At 36.4% G+C, this 14,037-nt stretch overlaps 3 protein-coding genes across 3 annotated transcripts; 1 reads left to right on the top strand and 2 right to left on the bottom strand.

Moving 5' to 3' along the window:
• Window positions 1-5,902: 5,902 nt before the first annotated feature.
• Window positions 5,903-8,100, top strand: LOC137733180 (psbP-like protein 1, chloroplastic). The gene is made up of 7 exons (XM_068472339.1): window positions 5,903-6,042; window positions 6,168-6,267; window positions 6,567-6,647; window positions 6,844-6,926; window positions 7,028-7,222; window positions 7,565-7,661; window positions 7,775-8,100. The coding sequence occupies exons 1-7, from the start codon at window positions 5,980-5,982 to the stop codon at window positions 7,882-7,884; spliced, it is 729 nt and encodes a 242-aa protein (XP_068328440.1). The 5' UTR covers window positions 5,903-5,979; the 3' UTR covers window positions 7,885-8,100.
• A 166-nt stretch (window positions 8,101-8,266) lies between these two features.
• On the bottom strand, window positions 8,267-10,101 carry LOC137733181 (large ribosomal subunit protein uL23z-like). The gene is made up of 4 exons (XM_068472340.1): window positions 10,003-10,101; window positions 9,719-9,764; window positions 8,745-9,105; window positions 8,267-8,518 (listed from the first exon to the last, which is right to left on the bottom strand). The coding sequence occupies exons 2-4, from the start codon at window positions 9,732-9,734 to the stop codon at window positions 8,434-8,436; spliced, it is 462 nt and encodes a 153-aa protein (XP_068328441.1). The 5' UTR covers window positions 9,735-9,764; window positions 10,003-10,101; the 3' UTR covers window positions 8,267-8,433.
• Window positions 10,102-11,065: 964 nt separating this feature from the next.
• LOC137735233 (uncharacterized) lies at window positions 11,066-13,313 on the bottom strand. Its single transcript, XM_068474641.1, has 3 exons — window positions 13,231-13,313; window positions 12,031-12,675; window positions 11,066-11,453 (listed from the first exon to the last, which is right to left on the bottom strand). The coding sequence occupies exons 2-3, from the start codon at window positions 12,637-12,639 to the stop codon at window positions 11,376-11,378; spliced, it is 687 nt and encodes a 228-aa protein (XP_068330742.1). The 5' UTR covers window positions 12,640-12,675; window positions 13,231-13,313; the 3' UTR covers window positions 11,066-11,375.
• Window positions 13,314-14,037: the final 724 nt, after the last annotated feature.

The raw sequence follows: 14,037 nt of genomic DNA, 5'->3' as shown, positions 1-14,037 counted from the left end.
GTTCTCGTCTAAGAGTAATGCTAAAGAAATTAAATTTGAAAATTAAAATTACAAACTAAATGATGTGTGATCAATAAAAATAAGCACGTCTATCAACGGTTAAGTAATAAACCAATCATCAATTTTCTTATCGTTTGATTTCCAAAATTTAATTTTCAAACTGAGTCTCTCTAGCATTACTCGTCATCTAATAATGCATTGGATTCACATTGAAAAGTAAATTTTCTTTCACATGTAATTAGAATGTAGCGCTAGGTTCAGAGAAATTTGGAGGAAGCGAAAGGTACAATCGTACAAGTGCCAAATTTGAAGGGGTCTTCAAAAAAATTTTGTAATAACGTAATATATTTTTTATTTAGAAAAAAAGTACTTCTATTAGCATTTTAAAATTTTACTGTGCACTCTGTACAAGTAAATTTTTTTCCTTTTTCAATATAAAAATTTGGAGTGCAAAATGAGATATTTAGAAATTAGAATGCTAAATAACACACTAAAAACGATTTTTTTTTCCTATTTTGTTATATAATAATGCTATATATTCAAGTGAAACTTTAAAGTTAAAGTTTTTAGATTTTTTTTTTTTTTTTTTTTTGGGTTATTTAAGATTGAACTTCTTTTGATTATTAAGTCATGGTTATGTTTGTATCTCTTTTTTTTCTAAACTGACTACATTAAGGGCTAGTTTGGTATTGCTGTGTTTTTTTTAAAAAACTGATTATGTTGTGATGTGAGAATAAACAGCTGTAAAATAAAGCAGTTTAGTGTTTAATAATTTTTTTTTATATAAAAGTACTTTTGATAAACTTTTATATAAAGATGATGTGACTATGTCAAATGACAAGAATGAGAATGATATTAAATGTAAATAAGAATAATTTTATTTATATTTGACAAAAAATAAAGAATAATAATTTTATTTATTAATACTCGCTCTAGAGTCTTCCTCCTTTATTTTCTCCATTTGCATTGACTAGACATCTCCAAAAACCAAAAAAATCTCTCTAGAAGCTTCCCCACTACCCCAATTTTCTCAATTATTTTTTTCTGCTCCATCTTCTTCTTTTTTATTTTCATCTCCATGGAAGCTAAAGGGGCCAACGCCGTGACTATGTCATCTTTGATGGGTTGTTCCTTAATCTTTCTCACCTGTCTCACTGCATTTTTCTTCCTCATTTTCTTCGTCTGGGCAATCTGGGCTCTCCTAATTTGCAAAAATACGAAGATCAATCTCCTGTAAGCAGTGCAATCTGGAAAATCTGGTCCGCAATGCCAAAATTGAATCTGAATATGAGTCTAGTTATCATCGGAAAAGATGGTGGTGTTTCTCGACATGATTTTTTCGACGTGGGAATGAGAGAGGACGAAGGAGAGATGGGTGAAAGGATAAAGATAGAAATGATGCCGTAAGGTATGGAATACAAGGTCAATAATGGTGATTTTTTAACCTGGGAGTGAACGACGTTCTGGTGAAGTCGACGAGGACAATCTCCCAATTGAAGTCGGCGAAATCTTCCAGTTGGCATTGTGTGCACTTTATTTAATTGTTTAAGGCCATGTTGGGTATTTGAAAGTTTCATTAAAGGACTCAGCGCCTCTTGCAAATTAGGTTTGCGCAGAAGCTATGAAAGCAAAAAAAGCTGGTTTTTCAAAGCTAATTTTTGCTAGTTATGTTTTTTGGCATTTTTTATCTAAAACTGTGAAAAAAAACTGAAATTAAAAGTTTACCAAACACAAAAAAGCTCTCAGCTTTTTTTTATACCCACTTTTTTAAAAAACACCTCAATACCAAACCATTACTAAGGGGTGGGAGAATGTGCTAAGTCAATCAACTATCAATAATGGGGTTCAAATTCATTTTTGACGAGAAATTCGAGAATTGAACCTAAGACTCACTTATAAATGAAAATGAATATCACCAGACCTAAAATTTGTTTTGATTTAAGTTATTACTTTCTAACATGGATATATTATATATATATATATATATATATATTTTTTTTTTAAATTAAGGTAAAACCTTATTATAAATTTGGTACATGCCACCGAAATTTAAGAGATGGTCCTAGCCACGATAGCAGTGGATGCGATATATCTTATAATTCAGTGGGCGTGTGAAGAGCCGGACAGAGAAAAAACACATGATTGAGAAAAATTGGAAAGGGATGAGCTTTATGCTTTTGTGACAGTCCATCTCATCTGTTTTTTGTCGATTGTTTTTTTCATTTGCTTTCCCAGTTGATACCATTTGTTAATCCATTTGTAGCTATGTTGCCAAGCTGTTATGCTCCCTTATTTTTATTGATTTTAATTTCCGTTCTTTCTTTCTTTTGTGTCAAAGAGAAAAAATGGTTGGAGGAAATATGTTCATGGACAAGTTAAATGTTACATTGTTTTAGCAATTGATCTTTCATGTTCTTAATTTCCAAATTTTTTTAATTTGTCCCGCTAATTTAAGTGATTTTCAGCGTGTTTAATTTGATTTGAACACATAAATAATGGTAAACTAGCTCTTGTCCCGTTAACTTAAAATGTACGCAACTGATAACTTTAATATTTTTTCAAAGCATAAATTGATAAGTAATCTTTCAACTCCTAAATTGTATAGATTCTTGTTTAGAGTGTAGTTAACAATGCAATGATATAAATTGAGAAAAACTAATAAAAATAACTTGAAAATTTTGAGTTTTAATGAAAATGACAAAATAAAAGGTAAAATGAATAGTACTATGATTGACTTTTTAGTGTAAAAATGTGATTTTTCGTTAAAATGAACAGTACAATGAGTTTTTCATTAAAGTTCTCTATAAATTATTACTAGCTCCTCTCTCTCTTTCTCCATATAAAATTATAAATCTACAAATTTTATAGCAATCATTTCCTTGTTCCAATTTGGAGCCGATGGCAGGATCTCTCTCCTTCCTCTTATAAATCATTTCCTTCTCTCTCCTTGTTCCAAATTATAAATCATTTCCTTGTTCCTTCAACCTTCCTCCTTCCTCTTCTCGTTCATCCTCACACCCCATCATCTCACGGCCCTTCCCTCACTTCATGGTCCTTCTCTTCCTGTCTTTCTCATGCGCACTACTGTTTATTGTACATGAAATAAACAGTTATTTAACAAGGGTATATACTTTGTGTATTAAAGTGTTTTTTTTTTTTATCAATATTAACAATTGTCGGTACTACCGTGATTAAGTATATTTTTTTTTTCATGTTCTTGTGGTTTCGAGTAGTTCATCCAAACTATTCTTGTATTGCAACTCTTTTCGTGTAGCACTCAATTAAATTAGTGTAAGTAGGTTTACCAAATCAAACTAACTTTTCACAAAGAATTCAATTAGGTCAGCTTAGTATTAAATTGCGCAAATTATGATGAAATAATAGTTTTTGTGTTTACTGAATCCTAAGAAAATTTTATACAAAGACTATTTTACTATAAATTAATCTAACCTCACATCACATCTCACATCACATCTAGCTTCTCTAATGTCTAATAAAAGTACAAGTAACCAATACCCACGACAACGACAAGTTTGTATAAAATTTTCAAACTAATTGAAGCACCTAAATATCTAGTGAGAAACTAGGTGCAAGACAATACAAACCATGCATTCCTCTCGCGTGTTTGACGGTTTGAGGTTCGATCAGATCAATCAACAATCGGTTTATGGAACAAGGACAAGCTAATAATTTGGTTACAAACTCGTCGTTCACAAGAGTCAAACATAATACATTACACTTACAAGTAAAAAAATATATTAATAAACCGTAATGCCAAATGACATCTTTAAATTATCCTCATAAGTTTATATATGATATTGATTAATCAAGAAATCATTTTTAAACTGATCAGAACGCGAATGTTATCGCAATCTATTGCGATCGTGTGACATTAAAAAGGGAAACCTTTTGTTGAAGATAAAGGAAAAAAATGGACATGATTTATTGATTTATGAAAGAAGAGAGCAATGATAATTGTTTCTTACACAAGAAACCACGTGATTGTCTATCTAGTCATAATTCACTTATCACAACCCACATAACATAACCCTCAGTTTGTAACGTGTTATTAATGGATTAACTAAAATGAGATTAGCTCATACTCGCTTAACACAATATTTTTAACAAGAAAAGGAAGAAGAAAATATTTAGACTTAATTAGGGCTTTTTTAAGTTGAATTCTAATGTACGACTGCTATATGCGACTCTACATTTAATGTAGTGTAACTCTGTATATTGGTTTCATCCTTTATAAGCATGATAATTTCTTGTTTTTTTCTCGCTTGGAAGGAATTTTGGACCATTTTATTGTTCTAATCTTGAACTCATTTTTCTAATCTCCATCTTCACTTGAGCTAACACACGAATGATATATTATATTTTGACTGATATCAAAATTATTTTTTTATCTTATCTATCTTTGGCAAAAAAACAACTACTGGTAAGAGCGTCTTGTAATCATGCTTATTCAACTATCCAACAACCAGTTATGTTGCTAAAGGTAAGACTTATAGGGCCCAATGAACCAAAATACAAGAGGGTTGTGTGTGTGAGAGACAGTAAAGTTAATTGCCCTACTTAAGTTTTTCCACTCAAATAAATAAGGGTAAATTACACTTTACCACCTCCGTGCAACCCCCACCCCTGCAAACAAACCTAAAAACCTTCCCCCACCTCCCTCTCCTCCCATCACCACGGCAGCCCTTCCCCATCACCATCGCAGCCCCCAGACCACTCCTCCATCTTCACCTTCCCGACCCACCTTCTCCCTCCTCTACTCTCTTCATCTCCCCTTCCCTAGCTGAGACCCACCGCTGAAGATGATGTTGAACGGGAACCCAAATCCTTATGTCCGAACCATTTATAGAGCCCCGCTTCCAACTCCTTCCCTTCCCTCAGCCCCCTCCCCCCGCCGCCACTCAACCCTTTACCTCCCTCTCCTTCGCTATCTCCGACATCGCTCTCTCTCGTTATTTTGCATTTACTTGCAATTTTTTCTTTCTTTTTTTTGTGATTCTTTCTTATTTGGTGTATGGGTTGGTGGGTTTGTTTCATATTTGATGTGAAGGGTTATGTGACGGGTTTGGGAGTCCCGATTAGGCCCGAACAAGTGGTGAAGATAGTGGGTCTCTGGGGAGAGAGAAGGAAGGGTGGTTAGAGTGGGCCCCGGTTGCAGTGAATAGGTGGAGGAGGAGTGTGAGGAGGAGAGGGTTAGACATGGTGGCAGTGAAGAGCTTCAGAGATGGAGGGGTTTGGGCTCGGTGAAGGTGAGGGGCGGGGTCGGGATGGGAGGGAGAAGATGGGTTTCTGGGTTTGTTTGGTTTTTTTTTTGTTTAAATTTAAATAGGGTAAATTATTATAATATTTTAAATGGATAAAAAAAATTTGTCATATGGCACACATTTGGCAGCCACATGGCACAAATGTGGCTGCCACGTCAGCTCTTAATGGATCAATGGATGAAAAATGTAACAGATGTATTATATTGAAATAAAATAGTATGTGATGTATGAAAGTGAAATGTTTTGAAATATATTGTATGAGATTGTAATAGACCTTAAACCTGATGTGGTAAAGTGTAATTTACCTAATAAATAAATAAAATTTGAGTAGATAAGACGCACTACATAATTGATCAAACCATTTTCACAAAGAAGCAGGCTCGTTATATTTGAGTTCTTCCAGCTTCATATAGGTATAATTACCAATTATACAGAAATTCCACTTGTGAGAATGCTTAACTAGTCACGAGATCAAACGATCTAACTTTAAGTTTTTTTTACTACTAAGGGTTTTTTTTCTTTTTGACGTGGCAAGAAAAGGCATAACGAACAACAACCAATATAAGTGTCTCCTATAACAAGCCCAACGGATAAGTCGTCTAAACAAAGAAGGAAATAGATAAGGTCATCGCCACAAGAATCCACACAAACACACACTGAGTCCACTTTTGTTCACAAACACCAAAAACCACTAACAATGGCGACCCTGCAGAACTCACCCTCCCTCCACAGGACCCCTGTCCTCAACTCCTTCACCAAGGTTCTCTCTCTCTCTCTCTCTCTCTCTCTCTCTCTCTCTCTCTCCCTCCTTTTTCTGCTGTAACTCTCCAAAATTCAATGCCTGTGTTTAAATTTACTCTCTTTTTTCACCTGGGTGGCAATCAGTTACACAAGCAAAACACATACCATTGCTGTAGAAAAAGCAATTCCTTTTTGGTAAGAGCAGAGCAGGCTTCAGCAACTTCTACATTCTTTCCTTCTCAAGGTCCTTTCTTGCTTTCTAATTTTACTCTCTTTGTAGAAATCAACCTGCATTGTTAGTTTTTGCTGCCCTCTTGTAAATTTGTAATCACTCATCAATTTCTGGTTGATTAATGATATTGGTGCTGGAGAATGTTAAAATCCCGCGTCGAAAACTTAACAAAATGAAATACAAAAAGTAATGAATGTTAGCAATGTTAATTCAGTAGTGAGCCGCTAGACCGCCTCTAGAATATGACAATTGGCTAGACTCATCAATTTTCACTTTTGGGTTTCTATCTAGTTGGTGTTTATCTTTGGCAGATAGATCCGGGAGACGCCAAGTGCTAGCAGCAGGAACAATTGCTTCTTGGGCTCTTCTAACTAACCAACATTCTGTATCATGTAAGGAATTATAACGGTTTCGATTGTTCTGCACTCTACCTATTAAGTTTAGCGTTGTAGTACTAAGTTTTCTAGATGTCACATTGAATCGGAGACAGTGTTTTAAGTAGCAACGATGTGCGTAATGTGAAGTGAGTTGCTTTACTTTGATTAATATTGACCGATATCCTAAAAGAACACTTTTGATATGGCTCAGTTGCTGCAGAAAATATCAAGGGATTTCTGCCTGTCACGGACAAGAAAGACGGATACGAATTTGTCTACCCTTTTGGATGGCAGGTGAGAGGTTTTTGTGTTTCATCAGCCTCGGGCTTATGTGCTTGATCCTTTGTTATTGTGGCCAATTTTTTTGATGGGTTTTTCGCCCGAGGTGCGGACAGGAAGTAACCATTGAAGGTCAAGACAAGGTATTCAAGGATGTCATTGAGCCGCTAGAGACTGCAAGTGTGACTCTGTTCCCAACCGTCAAGCAAGACATCAAAGAATTCGGGTCCCCACAACAGGTGGCTGAAACTTTGATCAAGAAGGTTCTGGCTCCTCCTACCCAGAAAACAAAGCTGATTGAGGCAGTCGAGGTTTGTTGCATGTTGTTTTTTAGTGCGTCAAACATTGGCATAAGGCATTCAGTTCAACTTCTCCGTGCTTTCAGTAAGAGGGAGACTCAGCTACTTAAAACAATGAAGTTTACTGATAATACATACGTAAAATTACGACAAAACTGCAAATCAACGATTCAAACGTCCTACCTAGGCATTCAGTAGTATCGTATGGCATTCTGTTTGATAAAGCTGCTGGATTCATCAATCGGTGTTGCATAAAACAGCGACGCAGATGCACTAGCTACCTTCTTAGATGGAACTGAATCTGCTGTGATATGTGCTTTATGTTGACTTGTTGCTTTTGTTTCTATGGTGCAGCACGACATCGATGGGAAAACATATTACACGTTTGAGTTCATTGCTAAGGCTCCAAACTTTACTCGCCACGCTCTCAGCACAGTAGCTATCGGCAATGGTACAGAACTGTGAAATGCAACCTTTCTATATAATGCTTCTTATTCTACTTCATAGCTAGGTAGCAGGTATAAGTATTTTGTGTTTCTGGTTATGACTTGCATCGCAATGCAGGCAACTTCTACACGTTGACGACAGGGGCTAACGAGAGGAGGTGGGATAAGATGAAAGACAAGTTACACACCATCGTCGATTCCTTCAAGCTTTTCAAAGTCTACGATTAACAATTCGATAGAGGAACGGCTCACGTCAATACTGATACGAGGCCAAACTCTAGTCAATACTTGTGTATCTGCTCATTCAACAGTTTTCTTTTGCTTTCTTCTCTTTTTCCCTTCCAATTTTTCTTTTAATTTTGCATTTTGAGAGGGTAGGAGAAGGGGAGAATCCTTGCTCTTCTTGTGAAAAAATATAATCATTCATATATGAAAAGATTTGTTAATGTCCCCACGTTATCGAACGCGACCTGTCTTCCCAGAACAAATTCCGAGTTTGAATCTCTCTCCCACTATCGATCACAAAATAAGACCTCAACTTCGGTTGCATTAACACGAAAGCAAATAACCATATTGTAGAAGACTGGATTACACCATTGGCACATTGCACTAAGTTTTAAACGCATCGCATTGCCATAAAAAGCAAATATAGCTCCCAATACAAATTAAAGAAAACCAAACTAATGCAGGAGTACTGATACAGTGCAACTAGTAACAAAACTGTCATAACAACAAGGGAATCTATTGAAACCGGATAAAAGACGATACAACATTAACTTAAATGATTCCGATCTTGTTGGCAACATCCAAGGCATCGTAGTCCGGTGTCAACCTGACGTAAGCCTTCTTCGTTCCATCAGGCCTGCACAACACAGGTCATATGTTAGATTAAGCTTGGCGAAATCCTCAATTAAGCTGCAAAAAGTGAACTTCTTGGTTCCAGAAGGAAAATTTGTTTATGAACTTACTATAACACAGGTATGCAAACAAAAAACATCGATGAAACAGATATGCATACAAAAACATTGACCGGCACGTCAGAATGAAACCTCGACGCTGTAAAACGTGTATACATCCATAACATATACCTGATCAAGGTGTTCACTTTCTTGGTCTGAATGTCGTACATCTTCTTCACTGCATCCTTGATCTTCTTCTTATCAGCTCGGATGTCAACAATGAAGACGAGTGTGTTGTTGTCCTCAATCTTTTTCATTGCAGACTCGGTGGTCAATGGATACTTGAGAATTTGATAGTGGTCCAACTTGTTTCTTGGTGTTGCACTGATGCGGGGATACTTGGGGTTCCTTTCCTGCTTCAATGTCCTTGGCCTGTGGAATGTGACCGATGTCCTGATCTTCTTGGCCTTCTTCTTGAAAGCAGGGCCTGATTTCACAGCCTTGGCAGTCTTCAAGGCCTTGGCCTTGGGATCACTCTTCTTGCCATCAACTGCATGCAGAAACATATTACAATTAAGGATGCATAACAAATCATGTGAAATTGTACGCCTATAACTTAGATGTTCGTGGACTGGAACTACAATTTAACGAAAAAACATGGTAACAATTCCGTTCTGGCATTCTTGGCAGCAACCAATAGCTTAATTAAGAGGCGAACAAATCCTATTCCGCAAGTTTCACAAACAAGTAATAACACTCAAAAGAAAAGTTACGCAATACTTGAATAATAGAAGCTCAAAACAAAACAAAATTTCACCTCATACATTGAAGATAACAACACAAAATGGCATTCAATTATGCCACTGACTTGCGAAATTGCCCGTTTTAAACACAAATTGGAAAAGACATACACCTACAAGTAGATTGTCTACCAAAGTCAAACGAGACGACATATACAAGGCACAAGATAAGGGTTCACGGAATCAAATAAACAAATTTTCACAACGTAATCAAATACAGCCATTAGAACCAATTAATTCATTTTTCCCAAAAACCATTTTACATAATTTAATCGACTACATCAATTAAACCCATTAATTCCTTTTCCCTTTCTGGCTAGTTAACAATATATATGTATATCTGTTGTATGAGAAAGGAAGTACCTTTAGCAGGGGCCATTGCTCCAAGCTCTGCGGGAAACAATCCTACCTGACCACCATTTCGTAAACAGACAATAAGTACAAAATTAACCAAAACGCACAAAAACCACAGACTCACAACAAACGAGAAAAAATCTACAAAACTAATTAACAAAAAATTAGGCTAAATCCAGAGTCTTAAGTGCAACTCTAACTCGTTTAAGCTTCGTCAATGGAGGTATCTGGTTAGAAAATTTCCCTAGGGTTAACAGACAGCGGTAAGAGGAGGGGGAGCTTGGAAGAAGTACCTGTAGACGAAGAGCAGCTGCGGCCGAGGTGTAGGGTTTTCTAGCGGAGAAGACGAATCTCAACCCTTTATATAGCTACTTTATTTTATTTACTCCGAGTGCCCTTCTTTCGTTATTGGGCTTTTGGGTTTGGGGTCCTTACTTTAAATAGAGTTATTGGGCCTCGATTGGGCCCATTTTATACAAATTGGTATTTAGGGTTTTTGTTGTGATAAGGCTTCGTTATTATGGTAGCGCCCTGAAACTATTTTAAAATTCTACTTTGCCCCTTGAAGTCATAATAATCTACTTTTCCCTTTTGATCAATCTTCTGCGTATTTGCTCTTCATCGTCAAATCTGTCAATAAATTTTGTCAAAACTAATGACGTTATGGAGTTTCCAAAAAAAAAAAAAAAAAAAAAAAAAACACAACCAGTAACGTTATAGATCTTACGTGACTTCTCTAAGTTTCTAACATGTAAGAGGTGAATGTTTTGATAGTTTATATACAAAATTAACGGCAGTGATACACAACATCATTGGTTAAGGATCTAATGTGAGATTTGTTCATACTCTGAGACAGTGGCGGATTTAAGATTCAAACTTTGAGGTCCGAAGGTTAAAAGTCTAAGTTTCTTAGATGGAAATTGACATTATATTAAGCACCACGTGGCACAAATGGGACCCACACCAAACTTTTAGAGAGCCTCCAGAAGACCTTAACATGCGTGTTTCTCGATTTCCGAGCTGTTCTGAGACCGCTTTGGTCCCAATATATATTTGCCCTCGCTCCCAAGGGTAATAAGTTTCATATTATGTATTACAAATATTAAGTTGCTTTTAGAATAGAAACATATTATTTTACAAGAAACTTCTTTGTGAAGAATTCAATCAATACCAGGGCATCGTTTGGCGTCTAGGATCATTTCATATATTGAATGAAGAATGGATGCCAACTCTAAATTTTGTTCGAGTTAAAGGTAGAACACGAAGCAGCCACAAAGGAACTTAACCCTTAATTAATTCACGTTTTATCTTCTAACTCGAACAAAATTTGGAAGTTAGCACGTTTCTAAGTTTCAGCAGCATATTTGTATGAAGGTAACAAACAAGAAGAAACGATTCATCCAACAGAAGAAAAGGTGTACCAAATCAGTCAAAGAACCTGCCTAGATATGCAATAGGGGAGAGTTATAGCCACACAACTTCAGCAATTTCTAATGCGGTTTTAGCTAAACTCAGGTCATCCCCTTGAAAAGAAAGCACGGTAACGTTGATTAAGTCGATCTACAACTGATTATATAAATGGTTTAGCTAGATATTTCGTCACTACTACTTCGTTTAAGCTCCAAAACGCCATATACGCTCTGGACCAAGCGCAAAGTTGACGTGTTTACTCCTCTTTCTTACAAAGGAAGACATTGGAGAGAACATTGTTTGATTCCAATGATGCCTTCAGCAGCTTCAGCCCCTGAGAATTATTCAAAAGAAAATGATCATTTTGCGAAAAGAACACTACTTTCGATAAACAAAACACAAGAACTGCGGCACATTAGCCAGATTACAAGCCTACAGAAAAACGTATGATGGTTATCGTTGTTGATCAGGTGTGTAGAGTAGAAAGTGCATTACTTGATTGAGATCAAGATATCCATTAACCTTATGACATGCCTCCCAATTCAAATCCAAAACAGAAAAGAAACGAAAAGGCTAAAAGATCGAAACAAGAATGTAAAGCAGTTCTCTAAACGTAGTTTGAAATGATTTAGAAACTACTTGATTAAAAGATGAAAAGTAGCGTTTTCTATTAATACGTATGTTTGGAAAGGCATAGTTTCATCAAACTCTTCCCATAAAACAACATAAAAACCAATCCTATGAGATACAAATTCCGTTTTCTATGCCTTTCAAGAACAAAATCAGACTGCTTATGTCAATGCACTCAATATGAAAGGCAACGAAAACAGAAATAATACGCTAAAATGTTGAATTCAAGATGCGTAGAGAATTCACATTCAAAAATGGGAGAGAAATTTAGGATATCACACCTCGTCCATGCCCATATGAACAACCTTCTCTTCAAGCGCGCCAACCTCCGTAACGTTGAACTTGTTGAGCATAGCAATACATGATATGGTGGACATCGGCTTCACTTCCAAATTATCCATAATCATGTATGTCACAATATCTTTCACAAAACCTGCTCCGCCACCAGACGATCCTTCAGCGGTAGCTGGAGCAGCAACATAAGGCACCTCGATAGATATAGTATATCTGCACTGTGGACAAACGGCCCTAGGGTCATCAGCCACGTACCGGTGGTAGCTCCCACACATGTACACCTTTTTTACCGTTGATCTATCACTTGTAAGCAAATGTGGGACATTAGCGCAGCCAATGAGGGACGTGGGTTTCAGCAGAGTGTCCTTGTTGAGATTGGGAAGCATGTATGTGTCATTAAGATTTTCGACACTGTCGTAAAGTCGGCCTAAGCTACCAACCATGTTGTCCTTAGAGAGGAGCCTAACGACAGTTCCAACCGGCAGAGACAGAAGGGTGAAAAGGAAATCCACAAAGTCCTTGCCGGCTTCGGCAAACAGAACTCTGTGGCCCTTTGTATCAATCAAGAGCTTCAAGCTCACAGTGGTGGTTGCCATTGATGCAGTTAAAATCGAATTTCAGAGTATTAAGACCTGTAGGCATAAACTAAATATTTAAATTCATAAATAAACCGAGCTATTGCTACAATCCAATGTTAAAGGAGCCACCTTTAGGCATACACTCTTACTAATGAGAGATTAACCGAAATACAATGGAATTCTTTTAAATTTTTTTTGCTGGTACAGATTATACAAACCTAAAGGGACTCAACTCTTGGAGCAACCGAAAAGGTTGCTCCTTGGTGACAAAAAAGACTCCGAGTTCGAGTCGTGGAAACAACTAATTTCAGAGAATAGCCACGTATGCTTATTTGTTTGAAGGAATCGGTGACCTTTTTCTTCTGAACTAAGCAGCCTAATCAAATGATAAATAATGCAGATCAACATTTAGTTCAAGAAACTAGCTTCGTCAATATTTCCTTCTTCTGCTTTTTGAATAACAAAGCATAAAGTACAACAACAACAAAACATTTTCGTCAATTATATGAATCTTAGAACGACATTGCACTCGATTATGTGTTGCGTTAGAATAAAAAAGCATAAAGTATTAAACTAAAACTTCAGAGAGAGAGGGAGATAGATTTTTACCGAGAGAGGAAGGGAAGCTTGCGGCAGAGAAAGGGGGGAGTAGGGTTTTTTTTTTTTTTTTTTTGGTGTGGAGCAGATGTTGATGAAAATATAATTGCTCTGCAAGTCGGTTCTCTCTGTATTTGTAACTACCCTTTTGCTTCGATGGGCTCTTTCACCAAAAAAGAAACAAGCGGGCTCAACTCTAGGCCCACTTTTAAAACCACCGTTATTCTTTACTGCCGCGCAGCAGTAACGACCCTCTCTAGGGTTCTTCCTCAACCAATAAGGATCATATTCGGATTTTCTCTGTAAGGATTCTGAAAATCTTTAAATTATGTTCGTTTATCGTACATTATGAGACTAATTTTTATCAGATATTATTTATATTTAATTTTAAATAAAAATATTTAAAATAATTTCTGATCACACGATTTGCGATGAAGATACATAATTTGAGGATTATAGATCTTTAAAAAAGGATCCCGAGAATCCTCATTCTTGCTCAACAACAGTCACGCACTCAGTCACTCACTCTCTCATTGACCCTTATCTCTCTGTCTCTAAAGTCTAGCCTTCACTCAACGATCCTACTCTACCCTGTATCTTGCCCTGTCGTGGCTTCCGGCTACATTTCGAAAGTGGAGAACAAGGTGTTAGTCGTTTTCGCTAACAAGAATATGTGAATGGGAGGTTCTATTCACACAATTTTTTATTTATCACATATTTTTTTAATTTTTGAACATCAAATCGAATTAATTGAAAAAAAAATTAATGAATAAAAATATAAAAAATAAAAAAAAATGTGTGAATAATATTACCCTCGTG

Source organism: Pyrus communis, chromosome 5 (assembly GCF_963583255.1).
Source record: "Pyrus communis chromosome 5, drPyrComm1.1, whole genome shotgun sequence".
Classification (NCBI taxonomy): Eukaryota; Viridiplantae; Streptophyta; class Magnoliopsida; order Rosales; family Rosaceae; genus Pyrus; species Pyrus communis.
The sequence above is the reverse complement of the archived record's forward strand: the minus strand, read 5'-3'. Positions and strand labels throughout refer to the sequence as shown.